Here is a 15,995-nt window from a genome sequence, read left to right as displayed (position 1 = left end):
TGAGCAAAAACACTGAATGAGGAACAGGAGTTCCTGGAGTTAGAGTGAACATCAAGCTGAGAAGTTATGTCAACCTTTTTAAGAAAAAAAGGCAATTTTTGCACAGGCTCTTTTGTGTGACTTTGTCAGATATTAAGTTACTTTTCTTCTTAAGCCTTGGCAGGGCTTCAACTGGAATACTTTATCTGTCCAAAAGGAAAAAATGTTCATCAAAATGAGAAGACTTGGAAGAGTATAAAATCTCTACTAGCAGAGGTCTTCTAAAGCAGATTATCCACCTATTTATCAAAAGTGCCAGTTATGATTTGGCTGATTTGGGAGAAGAAGATGGAATAAATGGTCTCTTCCATGGCTATTTCATACAACTTTTAGGAATAGCTTGTGCATCTTTCTTACTGCTGTGCACTGGTACAGGGGAAGGCTGTTTAGTATATCCTGCAGAGATTTTTCCTGGATAAGGGTGCAAGCAAGTTTGAACAGGCCAAAAAGGGGCTCACAAAGGAAAGATACTCTTCCCCTTAAAATTAAACTAACCGAATTTCTCCACATCAAAACTTTACACTGAAGCATGACATTGTTTGTATGGAGTTTCATGAAAATTGTCTTTCTTGAGACAACCATACTCCACATTTGTGGACCTACAGCAAGGATAAAAAATTAGGAAAAAGAAAAAAAAGGCTGCTGGGATAGTGAAACATGAATAGAAGAGAAGGTCTGATTTTGCTGCTTCTGGTGTATCTCTGTTGAATTCATACATCAGGGTTTCTGCAGCTTGGCTGTTAAATATATGCAGCTGCTTACTTTTGTTGATACATAACTTGACTACTAGAAATAGGGCTTTCATCATATTTTGAAGCTTTGGAGGTTGGCCATGGCCAAAGTCAGGCTGGAGGGCAAAGCAGAGTAGTTTCTTGTAGGACTGAGAGATACGGGAAGAAACCTCAGCACCTCACTGGTTTAATCCTGTGAATATGAAGGAGAGCCATTGCTGGTATGGCTCAGCCATCTTTTGTTTTTTTAAACTCACTCTTTTAGGTGGGATTTTCCTGCTTTCCTAAGTACATCTCTAGGCATTTTACCCCACACATTCCCTAGTGCTGTAAAAAATCTGAAATGCTCCTTGTTCCTTTCATTGCTTTTGTTCTCTTTTTCACATATTATAGTTCTTGTGACTCTTGAATTTTAAGGAATTGTTATGTTTTTAATTACGGTGATGGGAAACATTTTCTGCCAGTAGTTTATACTGAACATATATTTTGGAGGCCTGTTGCATGTTCCCACCTTGCCTTTGAGTGCTGTGGGCAGTTGTTAGTGTAACTCAATGTATTTTCTAGCAGGTGTTCTGTACATTTTATTCTCATAAAAACAATAAGCAGTTGGTCTGTTAAGGAACCCTCTTCTGCTGAGACAACAATGAGTAAGAGAGACAGAAGAACAATTTGACCCCTGTCTGTCTACCTTCTAGGTCACTGCCTCATTCAGTGCTGCAACTTTTGGAGCAGAATTGATGTGCAGTTCAGATAGTATCCAAGATTCCCGGGTCCAAGAGACATTAATGCAAAACCCTCAGGTAAATACCAGAAGTGCTGTTTCACCTCTTTTCCATCTTCCCCTGCTTTTTTGGTAGATAGGTTTTTCAGAGGGGTGAGGGAAGAGGAGTATTGACTGAAAAATATAAACTGGTGAATAATCTCTTGCTCTCTCCCACACATCTAGGTGGCAGAGAGACTATGGCTGAGAATAGTTGTTTATTATGCCAAGGGATTTTCTTCCCCAAACTGTGCACTGTCATGACTGTAGATCAATCCATCTAAGAAAAATAAAAAGTCCTAAGTCTGTTCTCTAGGAGTTGAATAAAACTCTTTAGTAAGACTTGCACCCATGCATCTGAAGACATAATTAAACTTTAGGTGTGCCTTTTGCTGAACTTGTTAAACAAGATTTCCACTGCTTTTTTTACGTAGAGGACAAACCCATGACAGAGTCTGTATTTATTTTCAGATACTCATCTAAACTGACACAATGGCAGTATTCACTCTGTAGCATACAATGGTAATATTACACTGTTCCCTTCCCTCCTGCCCCAACTAAAAGCATTGAATAAAATAATCTTCATCATAAGCAGCACTTCTTTGCTTATATTCCCTTCACTGGGTGACTAAAAGAAGCTCTTCATAGAAAGTAAGAAAATATTACAAATGCTAACAATAGGAAGATTCTCTGAGTCAAAGACGGACCAAACAGAATTTGTGTATCTGTATAGACCTTACACTGGTTAAGTTAAATGTACTGGTAAAGCCCACAGACACTATAAATACTAATAATCCAGTCCTTGTAAACCTCAGTACTTTCTGGTTCAGAACAATTTAAAGAGTGCTTCAGGGTTTCTGAAGAAAGACTCCAGAGGATGTATGGTGATGTACCCAAGAGGAAAGCTATATACATTAAGGGATGATTTTATACTAAGGCTCTAATTCTCCTTTCTCTCATTCTGCCCATACTTGTACAGTTTCACAGTAAGGTGGATTTGCTTTCCTCAGGCAGGAGAAATGCTACAAAGAGCTCTTAAAACACAGCAGTGACCTATTTTAAGTACTTCCATTCTTATTTCTAGGTCTTTTATACACAGTGTAATGAACACTGAGCAGTGAAAAGACATCAATAACTGACCAAGTACATTTGCTCACATTCTAAATACAAGATTGAAAGTAGTTAGGAGACTGAACAAAACTGGCAACGGGTCAGGAGCTGACCTCCAGAGCACTTCCCCAGCTCAGGTCAGAGCTACCTGAGACCATATGAAATTAGTCAGTAACCAAGCCAGAGTGAACACGTGTCAGCCTCTCTTGTTTTATTTTGTTTACATAGTGAAAAACCTTTGCAGGAATTTTGACAACTCTAATGCAGAGCTGCCATGGCTATGGTTGGAAAAGATGATGACTCACAAAAATTTTATTCAGTAGAGGGATTGAACTGTACTGCAGAAGAGGTGTAGAGAGGCCCATAGTGTGTCTTTCCTACAGGCTTTATCATTATGATATTTACAAACACTGAAATGTGTTACAATAACTAATACAAAATGGAACTAACATCTTTCTACCATCTCATCTACTTCTGAACAGTCAAACTTTCTATTTGGGAGGGGAAAAAGAATTTTTCATCATTTAGGAGGCTTTTGCAAAGCTGAGATTAAATTCTTCAATTCCAAAAGTGAAAACTGGAAGTAATTTTTAAGTATGGGTTATTTTTGCTCATTTAGCAGCTTTTTCAAGAAAACTTTAATTATCTTAAGCAATCACTCACAGTTATAGTACCTGTCTTCCTCCACACACTTGTATTTCTGAGACAACTTCAAGAATGCTAGAATATGTCCAAAACTAATTCTTGGACTGCGTACTCCACTTTACTATAAACTGCTAACTTCTAGAAAGCAAACTGCTTTGGAGTACTTTGGCATACAATACAAACTTCTTTGAAAAGCTTCAAGGGTGAGGAAGGGATGCTTTCTTTTTTTCAGTAGACCCATACTGTAAAAAATATACGTGTGAAGATAGAACATGGACATTTGACAGTTGAGCATTCAGTGCTTGGTTTGCTGAAACAGAGTTTCGGCTGTGCTTTTTTTTCTTAAGGCCCATGTCAAAAAAACCAAATCAGTCATACAGCGATACTCATATTTTGTAGATGGAGGTGTTTCATTTGAAACTACTAAGGTATTTTTTTCCTAAATGGATGGTCACAGCCTGACTACAAAGCACTCATTAGTGCCTGAGTGCAAGTGTTAATAAAGGAATAAAAAAGGAACTGTCAATCAGGAACTACACGATCATGCAGTGTTCTTTTCTTTTAGCCGAAGTAAGCCAGCTTTGCATTTCCTTCCCGTTGTGAAGATTTTATGTGCTGAGTTAGTTCAACGCAGAAACAGACTTATAGTGCTGAAGAATACAGTCACTTCTATCCCTGAGTTGCTGAATCACCCGCTGCTCCTGCTAGTTAATAGTAGCTATTTTTAGTTTATGGTGGAAAACACTCTCATGGTGGCAATGATACTTCGAAACAGTTTGGGAGCAAAATCATCAGCTTTGAACGTCTCTCAGAGCCTGTATTGGTACGAATGCCTCGCTATTCATTCCCAGTGCTGGCGATCTAGGTCAGTCTGGTGCGCGAGATGTGGCACTCGCTGCCTCTTTCATAACTGCCCGTAAGAGTTCTGGGGTCATGTTTGTAAACACTGCTGCCATGTGCGCGTGAGCACGTGGCGAGACACCAGCACTTTGGAGTGCCAAAGCCGAGAGGTAAAGCTTGGCACCAGCGTGATGTCGCTGAGCCAACCAGCACCAGCACCCCGGCTGGCGCACACCCCTTGCAGCCCTGTGAGACACCGCGGCGGGGTGTTTGAAGGGCAAGTGGGAACCTTTTTCCTGTACATGGCACACGTGGACGTGTGCTAATGTTGATGGTGGCCCCACAGGTTCGTCTATCAGTGTAAGCAAATGGCAGTGCTGAATTGTTCTTAAGAAAAATGGAACTCCTTTCTGCCCTAAGTCACTAAAATTGGAGCCCATATGGTCCCAGAACACAATGCAAAACTGTGGCTCTTAGGGAAAAAAACTGTATAAGGGCACATTGCCAAAGTTTCCAAAATTACTTCAAAGACACATAACAGAGACTTCGTGTCTGTAATAGCTTTTTGCTGGCTTTGCACTGATGAAATTAAGACCACGTTTCAGGCATTTGAGGAAGTAGTTCCTAAATTATTTCTGTTTATCAGTAGAAATTGCACGATATGGCCAGTACAAACAAAAGTCACGAGTCTTTCATTTCCTCTTGATGAGAAATAAGCAGATCCAACCACCCAAACCTATGCAAAGTTTCATCTCACCCTTGCCACACACCCTATATGCTTCAAGAAAAAAGAAAAAACATGCGAGAGGGGGAACAGTCTGTCAATATCCCTCTCCTCCGTTTCAAGTGCAGCTGTAAGTCTCATTTGCTTTGACCTTTCCTGGGAGAGCTGAGAATAGGACAAAGAGTTAAAGTGTTACCAGTCCCTGCTGAGTCTGCACTTCTCGGCCAGGCAAGCCAGAGAGGCGGCTGGAAGAGGGTGTGCACACAGCAGAGGGTGAGCGGGAGGGGGTGCAGGGAGGGAGAGTAAAACAAAAGGAGAAAAATAAACTGTGCACACCCCGAAACAAAACAGGGGAACGAGTACAGAAAAAGAGTTCGTCTTTGAAGAACAGGAACTTTTCTGTTTGTTTCCCTCCATGCAGTTATATCTTGTTATCTGAACTCAAGGTACGGTAGATATATGAGTCCTTGAACTCTGAACTGGTGAGGACAATAGCAAAAGCAAGTCAATACAATTTTAGCTGAGCAGCTGGAAAGGAACAGGCTTTGTCTTTTTGTGCCTTAGCTATGGGAGGCCATTTAATGCTGCAACACACAGCTGTTCAAACCTCTTTCTTACTGTACACCAATGGCTTGCTAAAACAAAGCAGAACTAAGGCAGTCTTCTCTGAGTGATAATGCAACTCTGATTTTACAGAGTAGCTGCTCCGAACTACTTGTGTTTTGTTGAGCCCCATCTCTTAAACCTGGAGAAGAAATGGTCCCTGGTTTGTTAGTGGGAAATGAAAAAAAAAAAGCGTCCATTCATTTCCACAGGCTTTTTGAAATCCTGCCCTACTGTAAACCAATTCCCCAGTAGTGTTTCTGGAAAGCAGAAAAAGTACCTTCCTCACTGTTGTGTGTATATCTAGCTAGCGCTCTCGAGTGCTACTATGCTATCGAGCAATGAAGTTTCTATTTTTGACTCACTGTGGACGACCTTGCTCTAAACCCCTGGCCTGAATATTGCTTAAATGTTAAAATGAGCAAACCTGAACAATCTAGCAGGCTCCACAGGCCATCACAGACCTGCCTTTAGCTACAACTGCTACAAGCAGCCAAGAACGTAGGTGAAAAACAGGAGCTCTCACAAGCTGCAGTGTGGCACCCAGTGGTGCCTGGGGACACCTGGGAGGGTGTTTGTAAACAGCAAGGCCATGTGCATGTGAGCCACGTGGGGCTTGGCTGGCTGAACCTCCAAACTGCTGTGGGGAGAGGAGCAACTGCGGGAGGCAAGTCCAAATGCTCTGCTCCATCTTTTTCCAAAGTAGTTTGCAGTGCTATTGTATCTCTAAACATGGCAGAGAAAAATCCATCTGTTCTTCACAGTCAACTGCGTCTGCCAGCATCCAGAGATGCTGCACAAGCTAAATTACCTATTGGATTTTATTACCAAATGCATTTCATCATGGATTGTATCACAAGTCCATGAATGTTCTGAAGTTAAATAGGGTAGGCTCTTGGTTAAATGCGCTATGTAACCAGGCAGGCTGAGCTGTGACTATGACCCACAGCAAAGGAATTCATAAAGGCCAGAGACATTAAAGCTTACCCTCTCCAATCCCTGTGATGAGATAAAGGGGGACTCTTGAACAGAAAGCTTTGAATGCTGCTATAGTTAATGTTACCTGCAGGTTTGTGCATCCCATCTCCAGTAGAGATTTCTTACAACAAATTAAAATTGGTTTTGTTTTGGTATTTTTCCCTCCGTTGAGCTCTGGTGCCAAGTATGATGTCAACATGAGGGTTCATGGACCCTGACAAACCTTTAATTGATAAAACAGATCAAATGGGAGTTGTGTGATAGGTTGGAGCTGATGTACATGAACAGTTTGCAGACTGTGGGAAATCTTGCCTGAATGAATAGGAGGATTGAGGGTATTAAAGGGAGTTAACTAGAGTACCTACTTATAGAAATGTCATAACTGTTTCACACACAGTGATTAACTGACAAAACATACTACTTTTAACTATTGTTATTTTAATTATTTGTTTGGAGGTACATGTAGACACCTACAGTGCCAGTAAAACCGAGATAACATTCTTCCCTGCATCCTTTCTCACTTGGAGTGGAGGGTTTAAACAGTGCTGCAAAGCAGTGAACAAAAAGCCATCCTTTTCCCTGAGATTTGTTTAATTTTAATTTGGTGAGTTGTTTTGGTAAGCACTGCTGATTTAGAGGTCCGTAAGTTTGTGCAGCAAAACCAGAACAGGTTGTCAGTCAACAGAAAATGCTACTGAAAACCAAATTCTGAAAAAAAGTGAAAAGCGTCTAGTTTCTGTTTCTTAAAATTGATACTTCTGTTATCTTAGTAAGCAGAGAAAACGATCAGTAAACTTCTGAATGAGCAGGAAGGAGGGTATCATGGGTAAAGCACTGGGGTTTAGGAGATATGGGTTCAGTTCCCAGCTATACCACAGCTTTCCTGTAGGTCTTCTAGGGTTAAGAAAAAAAAGGCACAGAAATGAATGATTCCAGCAGGGTTTGTACCACATTGCATGATCTCTGTGTGCTTTGGTTCTCAGTTGTTGCTTATTAATTTTATACCCTTTCTCTCCTTCTTTGCGTGTTTTGCCTGCTCATTAACATTAGCACCCTGGGGAAAAGGCTGCAGCAGTGCTGCTTAGGAACTCCTCTGACACACACACACACATGCACAGAGCGGGCACTAATAGCAGCTTTGCTTTATTTACTGCAAATATTTAGTTTTTTGAAAGGGAGCTGCCTGCCTCTGCTATAAACAAGAGTTACTAACACTCTGGCCCCTTGTGTGCTGCCAGACCCCTTTTCTCTGCCTCTTTTACTGAATTAAATGGTAAGACAGAACAAAAATGGCTTATGTTTGTATAGCCCAAAGCACAGTGGGATTCTGTTTCATGGCTGGGATATGAGGTGCCTCCTAATGTGCAATAATTAATTTCACTCTATCCACTCTCCTTATATTTAGAAGCATCAGAGTTGCCATCCTGAATTAGACTCATGCTCCAACTTGTCCAACGAAGTATCTCCAACCAGCTTGTTGTTTCAAGAAAAAGCAGCTATTCTGAGTAGTTAGACTCACTCTTCCAGAAGCATAACTTTTAATTCATCTGCTAGAGTTTATGTTTTATAGCAAAATACATGTTAACTTGCAACTGCTTTGAAAAGTTGGAGGTTTTTAAGTAAAAATTAGATTTTAGCTTCTATACCTGTAGTCTTTCCATCCATTTCTTCTTCCTGTCCCCTCAAAAAAGAAAAAAATAGCCCCAAAACAACTTTTTCTTTTTTCCAGTACTACAAAGTATATGACTGACTAGGTGCCTCACTGCTCCAAGTGTCTCCGGTATAGCTTCCTGAGCCCAAGGAAAATGAATAGGGCTTTGTGAAAATGGCAGTTTGCAGGATCACAAGTCAGCTGACATGGGGGAAAAAAAAAGCCACCTATACTTAATGTATTGTCAATTTCACAACAAAGACACAGTGGAAAAATAGATAGAAATCTGTATTTTCCTGTCTGGTTTCTCACTTGTCAGGCACTACACACAATAATAGAAAGAAAGAAAACAGATCAGCACAATTCTTGGTTTTCTTACTGCTTTCTCACACCTACAGAAGCTGTTCTGCATTAAGGATTACAGGGAAGCAGAAAAGTACAATTCTAAACTTACTTAAGGAAAATAAATGTTCCATGTAGAGTATGGAAAGCACCATAAAAACAACAGAGGAGTGAAAGGCTGTATTTTTTTGGTTTGTGCGCATTTCATCTTTATAAATGTGTTTTTCCCTATTTGGTCTGTATTTTCACTTGCTCCTAGGTATGTGATGTGTACATTTGCAACTACCTGTGCATGGAATGGGAAACACACTAGCATACATTTTCCTTCCCGCAAAATGTCTACTAGATATACAAAATTAAGTAAGTGCTAAATCTGACTCTTGCCAGTTGTTCAGCTTTCATGTTTTTGATTTTTAGTGTTGCCATTTAAGTAATACTTCAGAGCTTTTTGGGCAGACAAACTTGAAATGAAATATAAAAGCATGCAAAGGAGTGCAGAGGGAACAAAAATTTGGTAACCTGAAAAGAAAGTATGTTAAAATCTGTAATATGTACACACACATACCACCACTGCTCCATATCCCAGGAAGAGATGAGTCCCATGTATTTCCCAGCTTTCATATGTTCTCTTTAAGGGATAAATGGCATTCCTTTTATTAAGCTGTACATGCACGTGAAGCTTCATGGAAATGCCTTACTTCTGTGGTCTTTAACTTTGGGAAAATGGTAGAAACTCCTTCCTGTTTGACTGCAGCAATTCCTTTTCCTCATTTTACCGTGAGGAGAGTAATGCTACTTGCACACAAGAGCAAATACGCAATCATTCTTTTCTCCTTTTTGCTTACATAAGAGCTGAAAGAGTTTTGTGTCCTTTGGCAAGTATAAAAATTTTATAACTTCAAAGAATGTGACTTCAAACCCAAGTGAAGTAGCACTGAAAGAACAAACAGATTAAACAAAGATAAAAAAAAAGCATCAGGGGCATGAAATGGGGGTGAGTGTTGCATGAACAGTTGTTGTCTTTTATTCCAAGGGACAAATCTGGAAAGATACTAAAGGACACTGAAGTTGAGGGCAAGACTCTCCCACCAGAATCAGGCCCAGGGTTAATGTTTACCCTTTGATCTCTCTAACAACCGTAGAAGTGGCAAGAGAAGGAACAAATAGGGCAAACTCAGGAATGCCTTTGTCGCATATTCTCTCACATGCCTTACTCTTGCTTGCTACCTTCTGCTACCCAGCTGGTGCAAGAGTAATGGGAACTGTAGGTCAAAAAGAAGCCAGAAAAGAAAATGAAAGGTGGTAAAGAGCTTACTGAAACAGGACCAGATTCTGGATATGACACAAATCATTTTGTCCTGAAAATGACAGGACAGGTGAGCAAGAAACCACTCCAGTGTAATTACAAAATTACAGTGTTGTAATAGACATCAACATAAAATGGGAGCAACCAATGTGAACGTACAACTGCTAGCAGCAGCCATGTGTATAACAAGATCTGGGATCAGCCTTCCTACTCTGTTGCATGACAGTGAATATCATGACTCATCCAGACAAATTCAGAATATGGAAGAGGCATTTGTACCAACTGCTTCCTCCCTATGAGGAGAAAACAGATTTTAGGATTCATTTTGTAAAGCAAGTGATGTGCTTTGCACAATGTTCTGAGTGCTTCCTACAAAACTGCTAAGAAAGTCTGAAAAAATGTGCATGGGACTGGATAAGGAGCATTAGAACCCCTGATAATAAGGTCCTACAGCACATGCAGGGCATAGGCTTCAAATGTTTCGGAAGACCAGAACTGGCCTGACAGGTTTGGTTTAGGTCCAGAGGGTAGAGCATGAAACATGTTGTCAGTTGGGTGCTTCTGACCAGCTACAGTGCATTTTCACAGAATCACAAAATTTTCATCTCTGCAAGGCATCCCCAATGATTACCACCACTTCTCCCCACACTTTTTTTTTTTTTTTGAGCAACAGATTGGTGCCATTATTCACTTGGTTGGGTAAATGCAGAAATTTCCACCAAGCTTCTTACATTTAATGCAGGTCTAAAACTTGCCTTGCAGTGGTATTAGCTTTCGTAACAGCAACGCCTCTTTGTGTCAACATGTCTCATTAAGTAATAAAGACTTTCAGCTATTTGATTTTACTCATAAAGTTAGTAGGATTCATGATTTCTTTCTTGTTCTTTAAAAAGGGAATTGTTCTAGTATCCTAACAGGCAGTGAATCATGCTTAATTAAGGAAAAAATATATAACCATTTACAGTAGGATTCTTGTATTGTAAAGAGCTGAGCTGTTTTGTCACAAAAGCTTTTGGGACTTGAATTAATTATACATTTTTAAAAGGGGAGGAGGGGCACAAAAATAACTTGAAACCTTTGTGACAATTCCCTTAGCCCCCATCTCATACTTTGGGTCAGTCTGTTCCAGACAAACCCGTCAACACAGCCCAGACTGCGCTGAAGCGCAGAGGATAAAAACAACGGCATTTGACAAAGGACACAGTGGTCTAGAATGCAACACAGATGCAGAAAGCTCAGCCAAAACCCAAACTATGATATGTGTTCTTAAAACTGTGCAGTTTTTTATTCCTTTCCCCCTCCTCCGCTGTCCATGAGGACCAGGGACATTCCTAGAACTCTGTCCTCACTGGCTTCGTCAAGGCAGCTGCCGAGGATGCTGGGACACTGTTTGTAAACACTCAAACCACGTGCACGCAACCACATGGAGAGTCATCCTCCTGACCTAAACCTACCCACTTGGTAAGCTGGGGTTTCACTGCAATGGAGCCAAATCCTTTCCCAACACAGTGTGACTTAGGGTAGCTCACGCCAGGACACTGGAACACAAACTTGGACTGCTTATGCATTATTGGAAAGGAGATTAGGCAGAAGAGTTGTTTAAACTTTAGTCATTGAAATGTACATTTAGGGACAGAGTAGCTCATGTAGAGTAAAGAATGCAGAAGATGTTCTTTTATACAGCTGCAAAAATTCAACTTAAACCTGGAAACTTCTCCTCTGCCATGCATACACCTGGTAAAACCAATATTCGTATGCTGGGAAAACGCGTGGAATATATTTGAGGTTAGAGGTAATGCTGTAGAACATGTGAAGATTATTTCATTGTCTAAATTGCATCATAGTATTTAATCAGAGTGCCGATGGTACTGCCCTGTACCTGGGGAAGACACTTCCAAGGGGTATTTGGTTATTGAGCTATTCCTGGTTATCTTAGCTATCTAAACACTCACTTGCTCACTCTGTCTGTTGTGGTTTAACAAAACTTGTACTTGATTAGGCTTATAATGCTTTCTTGCATTTTATCCTTTCTTGCTGAACTTGAGCATAGAACAAGCCTATTCCTTTCCACACTGCAACAGAAATGCCTCCTGTATTTCATTTATTATTTTTGTTTTGGTAAGAGGAAAAACACACACACAAGAAATTAGGTCAGATACTGCAAGCCTTTATTTATCTGAAAGAATAATCCTTCTGGGATTTCTTGCCATATGTATACTACAAGGCAATAATACTCCAACTTGGAATCCCCACCTCCACAGAAAACTTTGCTTTTTAAAGACAGCCTGAATTTTGTTCAGGTTACTAAGATGATTCAGAGTTCTGGAAGGTGTTTGACACAGATGAGCAAGCCTGCTTGAAAAGATAGACACGAATCTAAATCTTTATGATTTTATTTGTTAAAGTGTTTTTCAAAGCATGGCAATTGTCTTTAAAGTGACCCCAGATTTAAAATCCTTTACTATGAAAAACTAGTAGATCCACCTATAAGTTAGGACTTTTTTTTTTCTTCATTTCAAGAACAGTGTGAGATATGTGGGTGAAATTAGTTAGCTGTTCTTTCTATTTCTCAAACCTTGTTTTTCTCTACCTTCCTCCTGTTACTCCCTGCTATGTAATGCAGGGCACATTCCCAGTATTTTAATCCAAACAACCTTTTTGGGTCAGTCATCAGCTGTCCTTGGGATTAGTCCAGCTGATGCTGGAGGTTCAGAATTTTATTCCTTAACCCCACCATCTCTGCATCCACCCACTGAGCAATTCCTTGGCAAAATGGGTGATTTTCCATATACATATATATACACACACTCACATATAGATAATTCTTTAAAGCAGACTTATCTACCCTAAGGTAAGGCAGAAGTGATTTCTTTTCAATAGGTGACTGAGAGGATGATTACTCACGGTACTTTCCATTTGTAAGGTTTTATTATCTAGGATTATTGGGACGAGGTATACAAATTGAACATGTAAGCAAGCAGTGATGATAAAGTAACAACCGGAACTATGGCAACTTGTTAGTAGTTATTTGTTCAGTGTTCAAAAGCGTATTTCTGCTGCAGAATATCACTAAATGAGTAAGATGGTATTCACTGCCTTATGAAGTAAGACATGGGAATAATGCTGCAAGTGTGATTGATTCATACAATTCTCTTTTTGGCTTTCAGCCATGATGCAGTCATATGCTTTATCTCTGTTCAGACTACAGCTTTTTTTTTAAATAATGAATCATAGTACATCCCACTCCATTTCAGAACCAGCACATTGCCTTTCAAAATGATGTCACAACACTTAGTGCTGCTGGCTGACTGCCTTAACAGCAGAGAGCTGGACTAAATAAATACTGTATATTATTTGCCAAAATAATTTGTGGTTGTGTTCTCCAGCGCAGTTTCCAAGATAACCACTGACTCTACTTGAAACTTGGCAACTTTGTTCTACCACTTTCAAGCTCCAGTTGTGAAGCTGGCTTACAGATGCTGCTACCATGCCTAGAGCTACTGTGCGGCAGCCCAGGGAGAGAGGCAGAGGGGTCACTCGCTGTGACAAGCCAAATTTGACAGCTCTTCAGGAATTCCACCTTGACAAATTGTCAGCTTTTTAAAAAGGACCTTACTTGGCTCCTGTAGAAACACAAAATACATCTTCCACTTGGAACAAAATGGAACAAGGGATTTAAAGTCACTGCTTAGGCACACTCTGATAAAAACACTACTGTCCATGCAAGTAACTTAGGCATGAGGCACTCCCTGTAACCCTGACCAGGGTCAGTAACATTAATGCAACCTGACCTTCATGTTTTTTAACATCCAAGCAGCAGGTTTGTTTCAAAATATGGTGAGGGGTTTTTTTTTCCCTTTTCTTTTGGGCTGTCTAACTGTTGCTAATATTTAACGGAATCATGTGGAAGACACAGGCCCAGCATCTGAAGTGCTTGGGGCAAGAAGGAACAGTCCCATCCAACTTTGGCAGCTGAAACGTCCATTCCAGCAGCAACTACAGGTTCTCCCAATTCTGCATGCAGAAGTCAAAACATTTACAACCTCCTATTTCTGCTACCCAGTGCAGCACTGGTACCAACAAGAGACCTTGGAAATCTGTCCATCGTAAGAACTCCTCAATAACTCTGCAACAAGCACACGTTTCTTGTTCTTTAAACAATGCTGACATGCCAAAGTCTAGGACCATGTGCACTGTATCAAAACAATACCAGTTTTCCTGGCTAAAAGCCACCACAATGAATCACCACAATGCCAAAGTTCTCGTTAAAAACCTTACTACCAACAGTGATAATTCGGTAGATTCAGGTGCCTCAGTGTCTCCCATTCAACCTTGTCTTCTTTTGAAGATTTGTTGGGAATGGGCAACACAAAACAGCTTTCTGAGGTTCCCTGGGTGCATTCACAAAGGTCTTGTTTCAATGTCACTTCTCAAAGTGAAACAACTATTTCCACTGAAAGATGACTTTTGAGTTCTTCATCTCACATAAACAGCACTTTAGTCCCACGACCAAAACAATGTTATTTTCCACATATTTGCCTTCCTTTTTTTCCCTCCTCCCTACACCCTGGCTTCTAGATTTAAATGTTTTCTGACTTCACTGGCAGGGTTCATACTACACTTTCCATGAGAGAGACAAAATACTGCTCAACAGTGATTTATTTTCATTGGTTCCAAATGGTCATTTTCTGCGGGGTGGAATCCAAGATGGGTACGTTTTTTCAGAGAGTTTACAGCAGCAGTCAGATCCCCTTGCAACTCTACCTTATACATGACTACTGACCACTGACATCTTCCTGTTGAGTATCTTCGGCAACCACGTCCTGTTTTGCACTTTACAGCCTCCAGAGAAAGTGCCATAGTGGAATACACATGCGGATACACAAGGGAATGTGTGACTGCACTCACCCCCTGCTGCAGTAAGTCAACCTGCCATTAACACGCCAATAGAACGGCCTCATTAGCCGACAAACAACACCCACTGACCTGCTTTCACTAGGGACAGTATATCGCATCATCTCTGAAACTCTTAAACTTCCCATTGAAAAGGAGAAGAAAATAAAATTATGCTGAACATATATTCAGAGCTGCCGATCACTGCTCAAAGCCTGCACGTTCGCATGCCGCTCATCATGGAAAACAAATCTTGTGATGAGATCTTTGGTTGCAGCGTTTCGATGGAAGCACGCTAGACCACATCACTTTTCCCTTCACCTCACTCCGAAAAGGAAAATTACTTAGCAGAAAAGAGTCTGCTGAATTTCCAACACTCAGACCGCGAGCCGAAAAGCCTCCTTTTAACTCTGGGCACGAGAATGAGTGCTGGTGTCTAAGGGGGTGATTTAACGCCGATACACGCCGCGATGCGAGCGAGCGAGCGCACACTGCCGCGCGTCCGACTCAGGCGTGGTGAGGTTGTTGCTCTTGCCTGTCATCTGGCGGGGAACGAGCCTGACCTCGCCGAAAGCGTTATTTTAGGGGAACACGCTCGGGAAAGTGATTCTCCTTTTCATCCCGTGGCCACATTGTGCCCCGACGGCAAGGTTTAGCAACGCGGGCAAAACACGCGTGTGGCTCATTGCACAGAAAAAGGGAGGCCACGCTCCGAGCCCCCGCCTCGCCCGCACACACTTCTCCCTCCCGAGCCCCCCGGCACCGCGGTCCGCTCGCCACCCCCTCGCCCTCCCCAAGCCCCGCAAGCCCCCCGCCTCTCTGCCCTCTCCCCGGGCTGCGCCCGCCTTTGTGTCCGCCCGGGGCCGGGGAGCGGCACAAAGCCGGGGCGCCTCCGGCCGCCGTCCCCCGTCCGCAGACAAAGGCGCGGGGAGGGGCGGCGAGGCGAAGCCCGGGTCCGGCCCCGCGGGGAGGGGGCGGCGGCGCCCCCGCCGGCCCTGTCAGTCAGCCATGTTGGGGTACCCACGGCGGCGCCCCCTCCTCGCCGACCCCCGGCGGCGCGGCGCTGCGCTGCGCTGCCCCGCGACACCTCCCGGTGGTGCCGGGCGGAGAAGGCGGCCGGCGCGGGAATCCCGCTCTGACCTCTGCCGTGTCCCTCAGCCTCGCCGACATCCAGCACGCACAGCCCGGGCGCCGCGCTCCCCGCTCCTACAGCGCCGCCATCTTGCTTCCTTCTGCTCCTTGGCGAGCGCGGCCGGGCCCCCGCATCAATATGCGCGCGGCGCCCTGACGTCGGCGCCCGCCCCGCGCACCGCCCCGCGCGCGCGGCACGGCTCCCCCCGGCCCCCCCCAGCGCGCGGCGCGGGGGCGCCCCC

General features: G+C 42.6%; 1 protein-coding gene and 1 long non-coding RNA gene across 5 annotated transcripts in view; one reads left to right on the top strand and one right to left on the bottom strand.

Moving 5' to 3' along the window:
• Window positions 1–15,893, bottom strand: part of TET2 (tet methylcytosine dioxygenase 2) — a 69,298-nt gene extending 53,405 nt beyond the window's left edge. For 2 of the 4 annotated variants that reach the window (XM_042049418.1, XM_042049419.1), the window contains exon 1: window positions 15,763–15,893. In XM_042049418.1, the coding sequence (XP_041905352.1) occupies window positions 15,763–15,792 (30 nt within the window). In that variant the 5' untranslated portion in view covers window positions 15,793–15,893. The remainder of the gene's footprint in view (window positions 1–15,762) is intronic. The other 2 variants (XM_042049416.1, XM_042049417.1) reach the window with 1 other exon arrangement.
• Window positions 1,459–14,807, top strand: LOC121674793. Its single transcript, XR_006019843.1, has 2 exons — window positions 1,459–1,570; window positions 7,836–14,807. It is a non-coding gene; the product is annotated as an uncharacterized LOC121674793 (long non-coding RNA).
• Window positions 15,894–15,995: the final 102 nt, after the last annotated feature.

Source organism: Corvus kubaryi, unplaced genomic scaffold (genome assembly GCF_017639235.1).
Source record: "Corvus kubaryi isolate FWS band 111438036 unplaced genomic scaffold, C.kubaryi_AGA036_p1.0 71, whole genome shotgun sequence".
In the NCBI taxonomy this organism is placed as follows: Eukaryota; Metazoa; Chordata; class Aves; order Passeriformes; family Corvidae; genus Corvus; species Corvus kubaryi.
The sequence above is the reverse complement of the archived record's forward strand: the minus strand, read 5'-3'. Positions and strand labels throughout refer to the sequence as shown.